The sequence below is a fragment of the Schistocerca serialis genome, chromosome 6 (genome assembly GCF_023864345.2).
Source record: "Schistocerca serialis cubense isolate TAMUIC-IGC-003099 chromosome 6, iqSchSeri2.2, whole genome shotgun sequence".
Taxonomy (NCBI): domain Eukaryota; kingdom Metazoa; phylum Arthropoda; class Insecta; order Orthoptera; family Acrididae; genus Schistocerca; species Schistocerca serialis.
In genome coordinates this window covers 675984053-675999659 of record NC_064643.1, presented here as the reverse complement: position 1 = coordinate 675999659, position 15607 = coordinate 675984053, and the positions used below count along the sequence as shown (strand labels likewise).

General features: G+C 42.1%; 1 protein-coding gene across 1 annotated transcript in view; it reads right to left on the bottom strand.

The window, feature by feature from the left end:
• Positions 1-11395: 11395 nt before the first annotated feature.
• Positions 11396-15607, bottom strand: part of LOC126484430 (odorant receptor Or2-like) — a 28308-nt gene continuing 24096 nt past the window's right edge. The window contains exon 6 of the mRNA XM_050107945.1: positions 11396-11636. Within this exon, the coding sequence (XP_049963902.1) occupies positions 11580-11636 (57 nt within the window). The 3' untranslated portion in view covers positions 11396-11579. The remainder of the gene's footprint in view (positions 11637-15607) is intronic.

The window sequence follows — 15607 nt, the reverse complement described above, 5'->3', positions numbered from 1 at the left end:
ATCACAACAGGACGGTGTTCTTGAAAATGTTTGAAACTGCTGACACACCATCAACGCTTCAACCCCTCTCAGGATAGCAACCCCACTGACAAGTGCCCTTGAGCAGGGCCTTGGAAGTCTACGTCGAGCGTAGCGGGTACGTTCATACAGACGTATGATATAAGCAAACTCAATGGGACTCCGTATTTTCATGGCCCGTTGCGTATGTTACGTATTGGTGTCATTTTATGGGTGTATATAGGGCATTTGGAGTTGTGGATTCTTCATAAATTGATGAGGCCTTATTCAAATTAATTTTGAGGGTGATGGTGTCATGACTTCCTGTTTTTGCTATCGCAGTTTCGAGCAACGAGTGTGGCGTTTCCTGTGAATATGTGTAGTGGCTGCGAATAAATCAGTTATTTAAAGTGGTTCTAAAGTATTTAAATAAGAAAATAATCTGGTTCGTGGTTATAAAGGGCATGTCTATGGACCCCATTTCCTGTTGGCGTGCATAACCGAAAGTATTAGCTCACAAACCCATCTCTTCCGAAGAGAATGCAGAGTAATTTCAATAAGAGGCAGATACTTCATGTATACATAGCATTACTGCTCTATGTTCATTTAGTATTCGTAAGTTTGCTTCTGGAAGTCCTGTGTCATATATTGATGTTCATGACATACCCTACACATTATTTAGGTTATGACAAATGTATTGTGATGTGTTAAACCATTTTAGCCCTTATCCATGAAGATGGTACAAGATTGAAATCGGTTGATATTTGGGTTTAGAATAAAATCAGCTGGTGGTCAAACATGTATTTTATGTATTACTTGATTGCTGTTGATAGCCATCTTACAAAGATATTCTTTTTTGCCCTGTTCGCAGACAGATAGAGAGCAAACGATAGCTTATAAGCCTCCTTATGAACCCTAATCTCCTTTATCTAATCTTCTTGGTCCTTTCGTTCAATGTATGTTGCAGAATTGTTCTGCAGTCAGCTTCAAATATAGTTTCTCTTCTCAATAGTGTTGTCAGCATTGCGCAAGTAGCAGCAAGTGGCTTATTTAGCATTCATATAAGTGTAGTAGTCAATTTGAAAATTAGTTTGAGTGTTCTTAGCACACTTGTTTAGTTAAATCCATCATATCATTGTGTAGTTTCGTAATTAGCAGGGGCAGATTTGCATTTTAATATCTTTGCCGTGTAAAGTCGCGTAGTCGTCTGTCATTTATTTATTTCAAATAGCCTTTGTACGTTACTGACAGTACAGTTAGCCTTCTGCCACCGAGCAATGTGTCAGCAGTGCGCAAGTAGCAGCATTACTGCATTTACTAGGCAGTCTTGTATTTTGAATAACCGTTTAAATTTTGTGTCGAATTGTTTGTGCTCTCTGTAGATTAGTTCAGACGTTCTTTCCACAACAGTATTTAGCATGGATAGGGACTGTGACTGCTGTGTTCGGATATGGGCTGAGTTGGCATCCCTTCGCGCCCAGCTTCAGGCAGTGCTGGCTTCGGTCACACAGCTTGAGGCTGTGGCCAATGGGCATCACTGTGGGGGTCCGATCGCGGGTTTGTCGGGGACGGCCAGCTCGTCCCACGCATCCTCCTATCGGACGTCGGCTGTGGCTGCCCAGGGTACTGCCGACCCCTCTTCCATGGTAGAGTGGGAGGTCGTCTCGAGGTGTGGCAGGGGGCGAAAGACATTCCGGAGGGCTGAATGGAAGACCTCTCCAGTTTGTCTGACGAACCGGTTTCAGGCTCTGTCTCCAGCTGATACTGATCTTCGGCCTCACATGGCTGCTTGTCTTGTTCCAGAGGTTGCCCCTCAGTCCACAAGATCCGGACGGCCGCAGAGGGTGGGCTTACTGGTAATTGGGAGCTCCAACGTCAGGCGCGTAATGGGGCCCCTTAGGGATATGGCTGCAAGCGAGACGAAGAAAACCAATGTGCATTCCGTGTGCATACCGGGGGGGAGTCATTCCAGATGTGGAAAGGGTCCTTCCGGATGCCATGAAGGGTACAGGGTGCACCCATCTACAGGTAGTCGCTCATGTCGGCACCAATGATGTGTGTCGCTATGGATCGGAGGAAATCCTCTCTGGCCTCCGGCGGCTATCTGATTTTGTAAAGACTGCCAGTCTCGCTAGCGTGATGAAAGCAGAGCTCACCATCTGCAGCATCGTCGACAGGACTGACTGCGGACCTTTGGTACAGAGCCGAGTGGAGGGTCTGAATCAGAGGCTGAGACGGTTCTGCGACCGTGTGGGCTGCAGATTCCTCGACTTGCGCCATAGGATGGTGGGGTTTCGGCTTCCGCTAGATAGGTCAGGAGTCCACCATACGCAGCAGGCGGCTACACGGGTAGCAGGGGTTGTGTGGCGTGGATTGGCGGTGTTTTAGGTCAGATGGCCCCAGACAAGTACAGAAAGCGCAACAGCCACAAAGGGTGGGGGCAAAATCAGGACATGCAGGGACCAAGCAGCAATCGGTACTGTAATTGTAAACTGTCGAAGCTGCATTGATAAAGTACCGGCACTTCAAGCGCTGATAGAAAGCACCAAAGCTGAAATCGTTATAGGTACGGAAAGCTGGCTGAAACCAGAGATAAATTCTGTCGAAATTTTTACAAAGGCACAGACGGTGTTTAGAAAGAATAGATAGCATGCAACCGGTGGTGGCGTGTTTGTCACTGTTAGTAGTAGTTTATCCTGTAGTGAAATAGAAGAGGATAGTTCATGTGAATTATTATGGGTGGAGGTTATACTCAACAACCAAGCTAGATTAATAATTGGCTCCTTTTACCGACCTCCTGACTCATCAGCATTAGTGGCAGAACATCCGAGAGAAAATCTGGAATACATACCGCATAAATTTCCTCAGCATATTACAGTCTGAGGGGGAGATTTCAATTTACCAGGTACAGACCGGGACACTCAGATTTTTAGGACGGGTGGTAGGGACAGAACATCGAGTGACATTATACTGAGTGTACTATCCGAAAATTATCTCGAGCAATTAAATAGAGAACCGACCCGCGGAGATAACATATTGGACCTACTGATAACAAACAGACCCGAGCTTCTCCACACTGTAAGCGCAGAAGAGGGAACAGGGATCAAAAGGCCATTGCAGTAACCCTGAATATGGAAGTATTTAGGAATATAAAAAAAGGGAGGAAGGTTTATCTGTTTAGCAAGAGTAATAGAAGGCAGTTTTCAGACCACCTAACAGATCAAAACGTTAATTTCTGTTCCGACACTGACAATGTTGAGTGTTTATGGAAAAAGTTCAAGGCAATCGTTAAATGCGTTTTAGACAGGTACGTGCCGAGTAAAACTGTGAGAGACGGGAAAAACCCACCATGGTTCAACAGCAAAGTTAGGAAACTACTGCAAAAGCAAAGAGAGCTTCACTGTAAATTTAAACGCAGCCAAAACCTCTCAGACAAACAGAAGCTAAACGATGACAAAGTTAGCATAAGGAGGGCTATGCGTGAAGCGTAAAGTTCTATGTACCGACTCGACAGAAAATCCTAGGAAGTTTTGGTCTTACGTTAAAACAGTAATTGGATGGAAACAGCATATCCAGACACTCTGGGATGATAATGGCATTGAAACAGAGGATGACACGCATAGAACTGAAGTACTGAACACCTTTTTCCAAAGCTGTTTCACAGAGGAAGACCGCACTGAAGTTCCTTCTCTAAATCCTCGCACGAACGAAAAAATGGCTGACAGCGAAATAAGTGTCCAAGGAATAGACAAGCAACTGAAATCACTCAACAGAGGAAAGTCCACTGAACCAGACGGGATACCAATTCGATTCTGCACAGAGTACGCGAAAGAACTCGCCCCCCTTCTAACAGCCGTGCACCGCTAGTCTCTAGAGGAACGGAAGGTTCCAAATGATTGGAAAAGGGCACAGGTAGTACCAGTTTTCAAGAAGGGTCGTCGAACAGATGCGCAAAACTATAGGCCTATATCTCTGACATCGATATGTTGTAGAATTTTAGAACATGTTTGTTGTTGGCGTATCATGTCATTTCTGGAAACCCAGAATCTACTCTGTAGGAATCAACACGGATTCCGGAAACAGCGATCGTGTGAGACCCAACTCGCTTTATTTGTTCATGAAAACCAGAAAATATTAGATACAGGCTCCCAGGTAGAGGCCGTTTACCTTGACTTCCGGAAGGCGTTCGATACAGTTCCGCACTGTCGCCTGATAAACAAAGTAAGAGCCTACGGAATATCAGACCAGCTGTGTGGCTGGATTGAAGAGTTTTTAGCAAACAGAACACAGCATGTTGTTCACAATTGAGTGCGACAGGGGAGTATTATGGGACAACTGTTTCTCACAATATATATAAATGACCTAGTAGATAGTGTTGGAAGTTCCATGCGGCTTTTCGCTGATATGCTGTTGTATAAAGAGAAGTTGCAGCACTAGAAAATTGCAGCGAAATGCAGGAAGATCTGCAGCGGATAACCACTTGGTGCAGGAAGTGCCAACTGACCCTTAACATAGACAAATGTAATGTATTGCGAATACATAGAAAGAAGGATTCATTATTGTATGATTATATGATAGCGGAACAAACACTGGAGCAGTTACTTCTGTAAAGTATCTGGGAGTATGCGTACGGAACGATTTGAAGTGGAATGATCATATAAAATTAATTGTTGGTAAGGTGGGTGCCAGGTTGAGATTCATTGGGAGAGTCCTTAGAAAATATAGTCCATCAACAAAGGAGGTGGTTTAAGAAAACACTCGTTCGACCTATGCGTGAATATAGCTCATCAGTGTGGGATCCGTACCAGATCGGGTTGACAGAGGAGAGAGAAGGTCCAAAGAAGAGCGGTGCGTTTCGTCACAGGGTTATTTGGTAAGCTTGATAGCGTTACGGAGATGTTTAGCAAACACAAGTGGCGAATCTGCAAGAAAGGCGCACTGCATCGCGGTGTAGCTTGGTCTCCAGGTTTCGAGAGGGTGCACTTTTGGATGAGGTATCAAATATATTACTTCCCCCTACTTGTACCTCCCGAGGAAATCACCAATGTAAAATTAGAGAGATTCAAGGGCCCACGGAGGCTTTCCGGCCAACCATACACGGCTGGAACAGAAAGGGGAGGTAATGACAGTCGTACGTTCAAATGGTTCAAATGGCTCTGAGCACTATGGGACTTAACAGCTATGGTCATCAGTCCCCTAGAACTCAGAACTACTTAAACCTAACTAACCTAAGGACATCACACAACACCCAGTCATCACGGGGCAGAGAAGTCGCACGTAAAGTGCCCCCCGCCACACACTGTTGGGTGACTTGCAGTGTATAAATGTAGATGCAGTAGATGTAGATGTCGAAAGAGGACGTCGCCTTCCCTCCAGGGACCTCTGTTTGAGGTTCCGAAATATCTCAGAAACACCTACGTGTTGTTCGAACCCACCAATAATAAATCTAGCAATCCCCTATCTGAATTCGATGTCTTCCTCTAATCCGACCTGCTATGGATCACATACAGTCGAGCAGCACCCAAGAATGGGTGGTACTGTCGTCGTACATGCGGTTTCCTTTACAGATGAACCACACTTTCCTAGAATTCGCCCAATAGACCGAAGTCGACCATTCGTTTTCCTACCACAATTCTCAAACGCTCGTTCCATTTCATATCGCTTAGTATCCTTACGTCCAGGTAAATGACGTGGTTGTGTCAAGTAGGACACCACTAATGCTGTGTCCGAACATTACGGGGACACAGCATTAGTACTGTCCTATTTGACACAGCCACGTCATTTACCTGGACGTAAGGATACTAAGCGATATGAAATGGAATGAGCGTTTGAGAATTGTGGTAGGAAAACGAATGGTCGACTTCGGTCTATTGGGTGAATTCTAGGAAAGTGTGGTTCATCTGTAAAGGAAGCCGCATGTACGACGTTAGTACCACCTATTCTTTTCCTATTAATCCATATTAATTTACATTTTCACACATTTAAAGCCAGCTACCATTCATCAGGTGTGAGTCATCTTGTATCCTCTTACAGTGATTCAAATTCGATAGCTTACCGTACATCGTAGCGTCGTCAGCAGACAACGGCAGACTGCTGTCCAGCTTGTCCGCCAAATCATTTACCGATGTTGTTGTTGTAGTGGTCTTCAGTCCTGAGACTGGTCTGATGCAGCTCTCCATGCTACTCTATCCTGTGCAAGTTGCTTCATCTCCCAGTACCTACTGCAACCTACATCCTTCTGAATCTGATTAGTGTTATCATCTCTTGGTCTCCTTCTACGAATTTTACCCTCCACGCTGCCCTCCAATGTTAAATTTGTGATCCCTTAATGCCTCAAAACATGTCCTACCAACCGATCCCTTCTTGTAGTCAAGTTGGGCCACAAACTTCTCATCTCCCCAATCCTATTCAATACCTCCTCATCAGTTACGTGATCTATCCACCTTATCTTCAGCATTCTTCTGTAGCACCACACTTCGAAAGCTTCTATACTCTTCTTGTCCAAACTATTTATCGTCCATGTTTCACTTCCATACATGGCTACACTCCATACAAATACTTTCAGAAACGACTTCCTGACACTTAAATCTATACTCGATGTTAACAAATTTCTCTTCTTCAGAAACGATTTCCTTGCCATTCCCAGTCTACATCTTATACCCTCTCTACTTCGACCATCATCAGTTTACTCCCTAAATAGCAAAACTCCTTTACTACTTTAAGTGTCTCATTCCCTAATCTAATTCCCTCAGCATCACCCGATTTACTTTCACTACATTCCATTATCCTCGTTTTGCTTTTGTTGATGTTCATCTTATATCCTCCTTTCAAGACACTGTCCATTCCGTTCAACTGCTCTTCCAAGTCCTTTGCTGTCTCTGACAGAATTACTATGTCATCGGCAAACCTCAAAGTTTTTACTTCTTCTCCATGAGTTTTAATACCTACTCCGAATTTTTCTTTTGTTTCCTTTACTGCTTGCTTAATATACAGATTGAATAACATCGGGGAGAGGCTACAAACCTGTCTCACTCGTTTCCAAACCACTGCTTCCCTTTCATGCCCCTCGACTCTTATAACTGCCATCTGGTTTTTGTACAAATTGTAAACAGCCTTTCGCTCCCTGTATTTTACCCCTGCCACCTTCAGAATTTGAAAGAGAGTACTCCAGTTAACATTGTCAAAAGCTTTCTCCAAGTCTACAAGTGCTAGAAACGTAGGTTTGCCTTTTCTTAATCTTTCTTCTAAGATAAGTCGTAATCTTAGTATGGCCTCACGTGTTCCAACATTTCTACGGAATCCAATCTGATCTTTCCCGAGGTCCGCTTCTACCAGTTTTTCCATTCGTCTGTAAAGAATTCGTGTTAGTATTTAGCAGCTTGACTTATTAAACTGATAGTTCGGTAATTTTCACATCTGTCAACACCTGCTTTCTTTGGGATTGGAATTATTATATTCTTCTTGCAGTCTGAAGGTATTTCCCCTGTCTCATACATCTTGCTCACCAGATGGTTGAGTTTTGTCATGACTGGCTCTCCCAAGGCCATCAGTAGTTCTAATGGAATGTTGTCTACTCCCGGGGCCTTGTTTCGACTCAGGTCTTTGAATGCTCTGTCAAACTCTTCACGCAGTATCATATCTCCCATTTCATCTTCGTCTACATCCTCTTCCATTTCCATAATATTGTCCTCAAGTACATCGCCCTTGTATAAACCCTTTATATACTCCTTCCACCTTTCTGCCTTCCCTTCTTTGCTTAGAACTGGGTAATATAAATATCGTTTGCCCTATCACACTTCGCTAGCGTACTCCTAACGCTGAACACTCGCCGTCGAGGACACCATACTCGGTTCTGTACCTTAAGAAGTCTTCGAGCCATTTACGTACATGTGAACCTATTCCATGTGGTCGTACCTTCTTTAACACCCCGCAGTGGGGCACAGTGTCAAAAGATTTGCGGAAATCTTACTCACGTAAGAAAAGAGCAAGTTCCGATTCCCACTAGCGAAGCTTTCTAGAACCTTGCTGATGCACGAAAATAAGATTCTCGGTCTCTGGAATATCTACAAGGATTCCGCAGAAAAGTGATGTCTGGTCTGTAATATTGCGGATCCGTTCTTTTGCCCTTATTATAGGAAGGAGTCACCTGCGCTCCTATCCATGCGCTTGGAAGTTTTTGCTAGGTTGGAGACTAACAACAAATGCTTGCATATTAAGGCGCCGATGCCGCAGAGTAAACTTTGAAAAACCGAATCGGGTTCCCATCTGGACCAGGTGACTTGTTTCTCTTTTTCAACTCCTTCATTTGTTTCTTTACACCAGGGACTCTTATTGCTACATAGTCCTTACTGGCGTCTGTTCGAGGGTCAAACGACAAAATTTCCGTCGATTCTCCTGCTTCAACGACTTCTTGAACGTGAAATTTAAATTTCGGCTTTGTCTTGCTATCTTCAGCTGATACATCAGACTCGTCAACAAATGACTGGATGGAAGCCTATACCCACTTATCGCTTTCAAGTAGGACTAGAATTTTCTCGAGTTCTCTGTCAGATCCTTCGATAAGGTTCGGCAGTGGTAATAGTTGTAAGCTTCACAGACATTTTCATAGAACCTTCACTAACCTCTTCTGGTCGCCATTGCACAAGGTCTTTTGAACTGAGGGTGGAACAACCTCTACTTCCTCAGCGTTTTCCTAATAACAATATTAAACCATAGTGAGTCTTTTCCTTTCTGTACCACGTACTGGGCACATAATACTCCAGACCACGATTTATAATCTTTATAAATTTTGATCGTAATTCCTCTACGTCACTCTTACGGGAACTAAATGATGTCAATTCACTGTGTACACGAGATGCCAATAACTGCTTCTCTGCTCTTTCTAGCAGAAACACTCTCCTAGCCTTCGTCAGTAATTCGTTAACTTTCGTAACAATAGTAACTATAAAGAGATCATTCTATAGTGACGTTATCGATAAGATCCAGCCTATTTGTAGCTACAAGTTCTAAGATATTTCCATTGCGTGGAGGCTGCCGAATTTGCTGCTGAAGAGAGTTTTCAGAAAACGTTTTCAAAAGTATTTCACATGATTGTCTGTCTGTACCTCCTGCAGTGAATCCACAGACATCCCAGTCTATACTCGGCAGGCTAAAGTCACCTCCAATCTGAATTGCATAATCTGCGTGTTCATGCACCGCTGACCCTAGACATTCTTTGAAAGACTCAGAAGCTGTCACAGCAGAATCAAGTGGTTGACTAAAACGTCCTAGAATTTACGTGGTTTCACTTAGGTGAATCATACGCGACCAGACAACTTCACTCTCATACTCGACGTCGGCTTCATAGAGCCAATACTTTTGTAGACTGCAATGAACACTCCCCTTTTATAGCCTCTAATCTGGCTTTCCGATCTCACATCAGAGCCTTCCGCTTGGGGTTTCAGTCAGCTGTCGGTCCCGAGAATAAACTGAGGGCGAGAACTTCACTAGAGGGCAGTAAATTCGTTAACTCTGTTACGAATACTTCGACGATTTACTGATAAACACTTGACAGTCGAAGTGTCTTTACTCTGAACGCGGTCTGGCTTCCCTTGCTGTGTATCGGGCTGCACGTATTCATCAGAGGGCCTCAGACTACTATTTAGCTTAAATACCGTCCATGTGCACCTTATAACTACTCTGCTACACTAGTAGCTGCTATAAGTTTGCAGTGCACTTCTCACATAACCGATATCGCAGGTCTAAAAATCTGCAGCTAAGACCGTCACAGATTCGACGAACCCTTTGGTTGAGACCCTCCACTCGGCACCAAACCAAAGTTCACAGATCAACTCTCGGAACAATGCTACAAATTGCAAGGACTGCCTGCACCCACGCCTGAGGCCACCTGAGACAGCCGGCCGCGGTGGTCTAGCGGTTCTAGGCGCTCAGTCAGGAACCGCGCGACTGCTACGGTCGCAGGTTCGAATCCTGCCTCGGGCATGGATGTGTGTGATGTCCTTAGGTTAGTTAGGTTTAAGTAGTTCTAAGTTCTAGGGGACTTATGACCACAGATGTTGAGTCCCATAGTGCTCAGAGCCATTTGAAACAACATCCTGAGACACCTGAGGTTTCCCATGCGACGCAGTGGATTCTCCGCCACTGCTATACCCCGAGGAGGCAGCCTTAAACTGACTGGCCACGGACAAAAGAGCTTGCAGCTCTTCGTGAACGGCGGAAAGCTCCTTCTTTGTCGGTACACAGCAGTCACACATCCTACTTTTAATAGCAAGACTAACTGAAGAAGAAAATCATAAAAGCAGACAGTATCCTAGATACGCCACTTGGTACCCTTTAGATGTGTCACCAGTGGTCGCTGATGACTGAATGAGCTGTGTAGCTCGCTGTTTAGAAGAAATGAAAACTGTGCTATGAACTGACTGTATTTACGCTACAAAAATGGAAGCTTAGATCTCCTAAACGGAAACATGCTAAATTTAATATATATACTACAGATAAAAGACCGGAAAATATTAGATCTGTGTTAGACTACGTTGACAGCCCCACTATTTCTTCAAAACTGTTTTTAGGAGAACTTGTACTGTAAACTGGATTTTCTTATAGTAACATCCAAGCTTTCATAACTACCTACGAATTGTACGAGTAGAATTCCAAAACAGGCCCTGATGTCCTCATATCTAACCATACGCCAAGTTAGACGTTTTACAGCTGCTGAGCGTCCTCCCTCCGCATTTGTGCAACGAACTATTTCATGCACAATATTATTTGTGACGAAGTAACTCCAAGAATATTTAATCGTTTGTGTATTTTTTCCATAACAGGACGTGGAGAAACTTTCATTGTATTTTGATTAAGCTTCTTGCTAGAAGGAGGTGGTGTTTTGCACTGTTGCGTTCCAACGCATCCGATAAAAAATTTGCAGGGTGGACTAGACTTGCTAGATTATTAGCATTTTCAGGCTGGCTTGTGCTTTGTATATAAAATGTCTTAGCAGACTTGGGTATAATTAATACATTATTTGAATTTGCAGTTTGAGATGTATTAACGGGCCAGGCTACCCTTGGTAAGCTTACTTGATGTACACCCCAAGGTTCGTCTCCACTTTCTTGATTCTCAGCTGTCCTACATAACTCTTCTATATGCTGAATCAATTTCGCCCTCAGAAGCAGTACTAGATTCAGATTCGTCTAATCATTCAGGAAGAATCGCTTAAATATTTGGGTCTTCTACATTTGTAGTATAAGTTGGTTGTCTTTTTCGAGAAGTACTAGATGAGTCCTTCGAGTGCAATGCGAAACATGTTCAGGTGATCAGTCTTGGAGTGTCTAAACAGTTCAGGAAGAAATGTGTGAGGAGAAATTGTTAGTCAAACCGCAAAGTGTGATTAATGAATTACTCATTCTCTGCACAGTCATTTAATCTGATTTCAGTAGCAAGTGACTTAGTAAATTAGATATGTACCATGACTACAAAAAATTCCAAATTGGCTTCTTATTTCAGCTGTGTGTTTCGGACCTCCACAATCACGTCACCTTTATTCACGTCCAGATGTCAGCACAGGTTTTCACGAAACTGCTAAGTCTTCAGCGATCGCTCATCTGGCGCAGAATAGCGTAGTAGGAATATGAGGCGTTGATCAGCTGAAACAAACACGTTACAAACTATTACTCTCAGCTGCTCTGACTGAAACAGGAATTAAATAACTAAGTGATTTTGATGTACCTCATATTTTAACCTGACTACTAGCACACCTGTCAGTGGATAATCAGGAATGATGCTGGATAGAATTTCTTGAATTTTTTCATCGTTCTCCAGATAACGTGACGTGATCATCCACTACGTTCTGCGAGGTTTTTGATCTGTTACAGTGAGTACATATTAATTTGGGCATGACTATGATATTCTGAATTTGCGGATCACGAAGCAGACAAAGCGGAGGAATTCTCCTACGTGGAAAGTAAAATAGCGCACGATGGAAGAAGTAAGTAGGACATAAATAGTACACTACCAGTGGGAAACAAGGAATTCCACTCAAAAACAAGTCAGCCATGTCAAACGCAAGCTTTAATTCGAGGAAGGAACTTCCGAAAACGTACATTTAAGGACAGCATTGTATGGATGTGAATCATGGTCTGTAAGAAAACCAGAAAATAATTGAATCGAAGTGTCTTAGATATGGAATGACGAAGAAAATTAGCAGTATTGGTAAGACAGGAAATGAGGAGTTTCTCCACAGAATAGGTTGCCAGAGAAATATGTGGAAAGTATTGAAGAAGGGACAGGAAGTAGGGCATCAAGTGACAACTTCATTTCCATTGGAGAGTACTGTAAACTTTTATATTTATTACGATACTTATGTGGTATCTTTGAACAGATAGAGGAGCTCAACCTCGGTCCACAACTACGCATCATATTCATCTTAAAATTAACAGAGCCGATTTTCAGCTTTCACACCCAAATTACAAGACCGGATAGGAAGAGAGAGAAAGAGAGAGAGAGAGAGAGATAGAGAGAGAGAGAGAGAATGACACGTCATACACACACAATAATCATAAAGCCATACGTCTCCAAAACACGAAATTGGATCGAACAATTTTTTTTAATTTACAAACAAGTTTACTATTAATACAGTAAGTGACACAGGAGAGCTTGTTGTTCACAAGGAACCTTTGTAGTTCAGTAATCAAAACGGCTACCTTTTCTGTGCCACGTTAACTCATGCACGTTATTTACTGTTTTCTGCAACGCCTGCAGAAAACTCAGCAACTTCGGCAGGATTTAATGCTAGCAGAACTTTACCACTATAAACAGAGCTAATGAGTTTTCATTGCTTCAATTTGCTCAACATACTATCCCAAGAAAAAAGAAAGCTTCATCTTATTGCCCAAAAATTCATTTTTCGGGCAGGAATTTTGGCTCTTAATGTGTGAGCATTCCACTTAAATTTCATAAATAACCTGCTTGAAAGTATGTTTCGAAATATTGCTTCTAACATTTCAGTAAGAGGTTTTTTCATTTCAAGGCAAATCAGCTTCATTCGATGACAACTAAGGAATATTATCTTAATTACCCTATTCATTATTTTTTTCTTTTGGAATATTGTAATTTGGGTCTGAAAGCTGAAATCGGCTCTGTTAATCTTACGATGAGCATGGTGCGTAGTTGTGGAAAGAGGTTGAGCTCCAGTATCTGTTCAAAGATACCTCATAAGTACGGTAATAAATAAGAATGTTTCTTCCACGGGGTGAAATAATCGTGTATTTCCTGTTCAAGAAGTGTATATTTTGAATGTTTCAGGATACAGGTTCCCGTACAGAGCTATAGCGTGAGACACTAAAAGTTAGTTTCATACATATAACTCTGTCAACTACTTGAATCTGTTAATTCTAAAATAAAAACATATGAGCATTTACAGAATGCCGACTAATACATAAAATACATCCTCTCACGCGATCCATCTCTCTACAAAAAGTTTTCTTTTACTCTTGTACTCTTTGATGCGGCGGTTACTATGACTTTCCTTGCCGCTGAACAAAATTAGAGGCTCAAAAGTGTCATCAGGAAGCTGCTTCTAATAGCTGTATCAGCACGAAAGTCGCAAACACGTGTAGTGAGATTAAGATACAAAGGTAGGAGAAATCCGTGAATGAAATTATACCACGCCATAATCACAGTAAAAAAAGTATATTAGTTTCCACCATTGCCGATGGTAAAATATCATAGAAAATAGAAAACTAGTATATGAAGCTGAGCACAAAAACTGTTTTTCAAAGTATTACCACTATGAAACGTCAAACAATGCGTCAGAAATATGACGTACTGCTACACTGATGTGCTAAAGAATCAATAACAACAACTGTGGTAGCTACTCTAACATGAAGCCAGTCCTTCCATCGAAATCAATACAAAGGACCATCCTATTCGCCGACAAAACGTTTAGCAAGGATTCGACGATATAATACCATTCACTGATGTAGTTGGAACAAAATATGCTTGTTTGCTCATTGCACCGAAGGTAGATGTGTCAACGTGCTCCAATAACAAAAGATTTTCAATATCTATAGATGTCAGGACCGAATGTCAAATGGACAACGTGAAGTTAACCGAAACCCTTAATTTAAAATCTTGAAGAGTTGATTTACTGGTGATAATATTGAGGTCTGCGCCATATCGTAAATGAAAAAAATGATTTTAACCAAAATTATTAAGTTAAATAATTTTAAGAGTTGATTTCCTAATGATATCTTGTGGTAATTGTGTTCCCCAGATCGTCTGTGTAAAGAATTTTCCAAAATTAATCACGTGCTCTCACTTGACAGTGTCGAAATACAGTCAAAATTGTCGACTGCCCTCTACTGAGAGGGCAAACATGGCAGTACCGCGATTCAAGTCGCTCCAAAACTTCAAATAATCGTTGTTTACAAATGGTTCAAATGGCTCTGAGCACTATGGGACTTAACATCTGAGGTCATCAGTCCCCTAGACATACAACTACTTAAACCTAACTAACTTACAGACATCACACATCATCCATGCCCGATGCTGGATTCGAACCTGCGACCGTAAGAGCTGCATGGTTCCGTACTGAAGCGCCGAGAACCACTGGGCCAAAGCGGCCGCCTAGGTATTTACCTATTTTCTTAATACATTGATTTTAAACTATTCAATACTTGAATATAGCTACTAAATTTTATCCTGTCTGTAAGAGTGACTCAATGATAATCTGTTGCAGGAACACCTCCGTTGTTCCTGATCTACATAAATGATTTTGGAACAATCTGAGCAGCCCTCATAGACTGTTTGCAGATGACGCTGTCATTTACCGCCACGTAAAGTCATCACTTGATCAAACAATGTTTCAAAAAGATTCAGACAAGAAACGTGTGTGGCGCTAAATGCGAAAATTGACTTAAAATCATGAAATGTTCCAAGTCACCCGCATGAGCACTAGAAAGAATCCGCTAAGTTTACGTTACACAGTAAATTACACAAATCTTAAGGCTGTAAATTCACCTAAATAGTTAGCGATTACAATTACGACTAGCTTAAACTGGAACAATCACATAGATAATGTGGGGAAAGCAAATCAAAGACTGCGATTTATTGACAGAACACTTAGAAAATGTAACAGGTCTCCTAAAGAGCTTACACTACACTACACTACGCTAAACGTGTGTCCATTCTCTATTCTCTCTGTGCGGTGTGGGACCCGCATCATACAGGAAATAGAGGAAAGAGGGCCACGTATATATATATATATATATATATATATATATATATATATATATATATATATATATATATATATATATATGGTCACCTGGTCACCATAGTAAAATAAGAGAAATCAGACCTCACATGGAAAGATTTAAGTGTTCGTTTTCCCCGCGCTCTGATCTAGAGTGGAACGATAGAGAAGTAGCTTAAAGATGGTTCGATGAACTCTCAGCTAGGCAATTGTGAATTGCTGATGTAGATGTAGTAATAGAACAAATAAATATAAAAGAAAGTAATGCACATCGGTTTCGTCTATTATTGGAGTGTAGGAAGCAGAGATCATCTGCAGGATTGCCAGCCTCAGAAGTTTCAATGAATGCAGTTTCTCTTCACC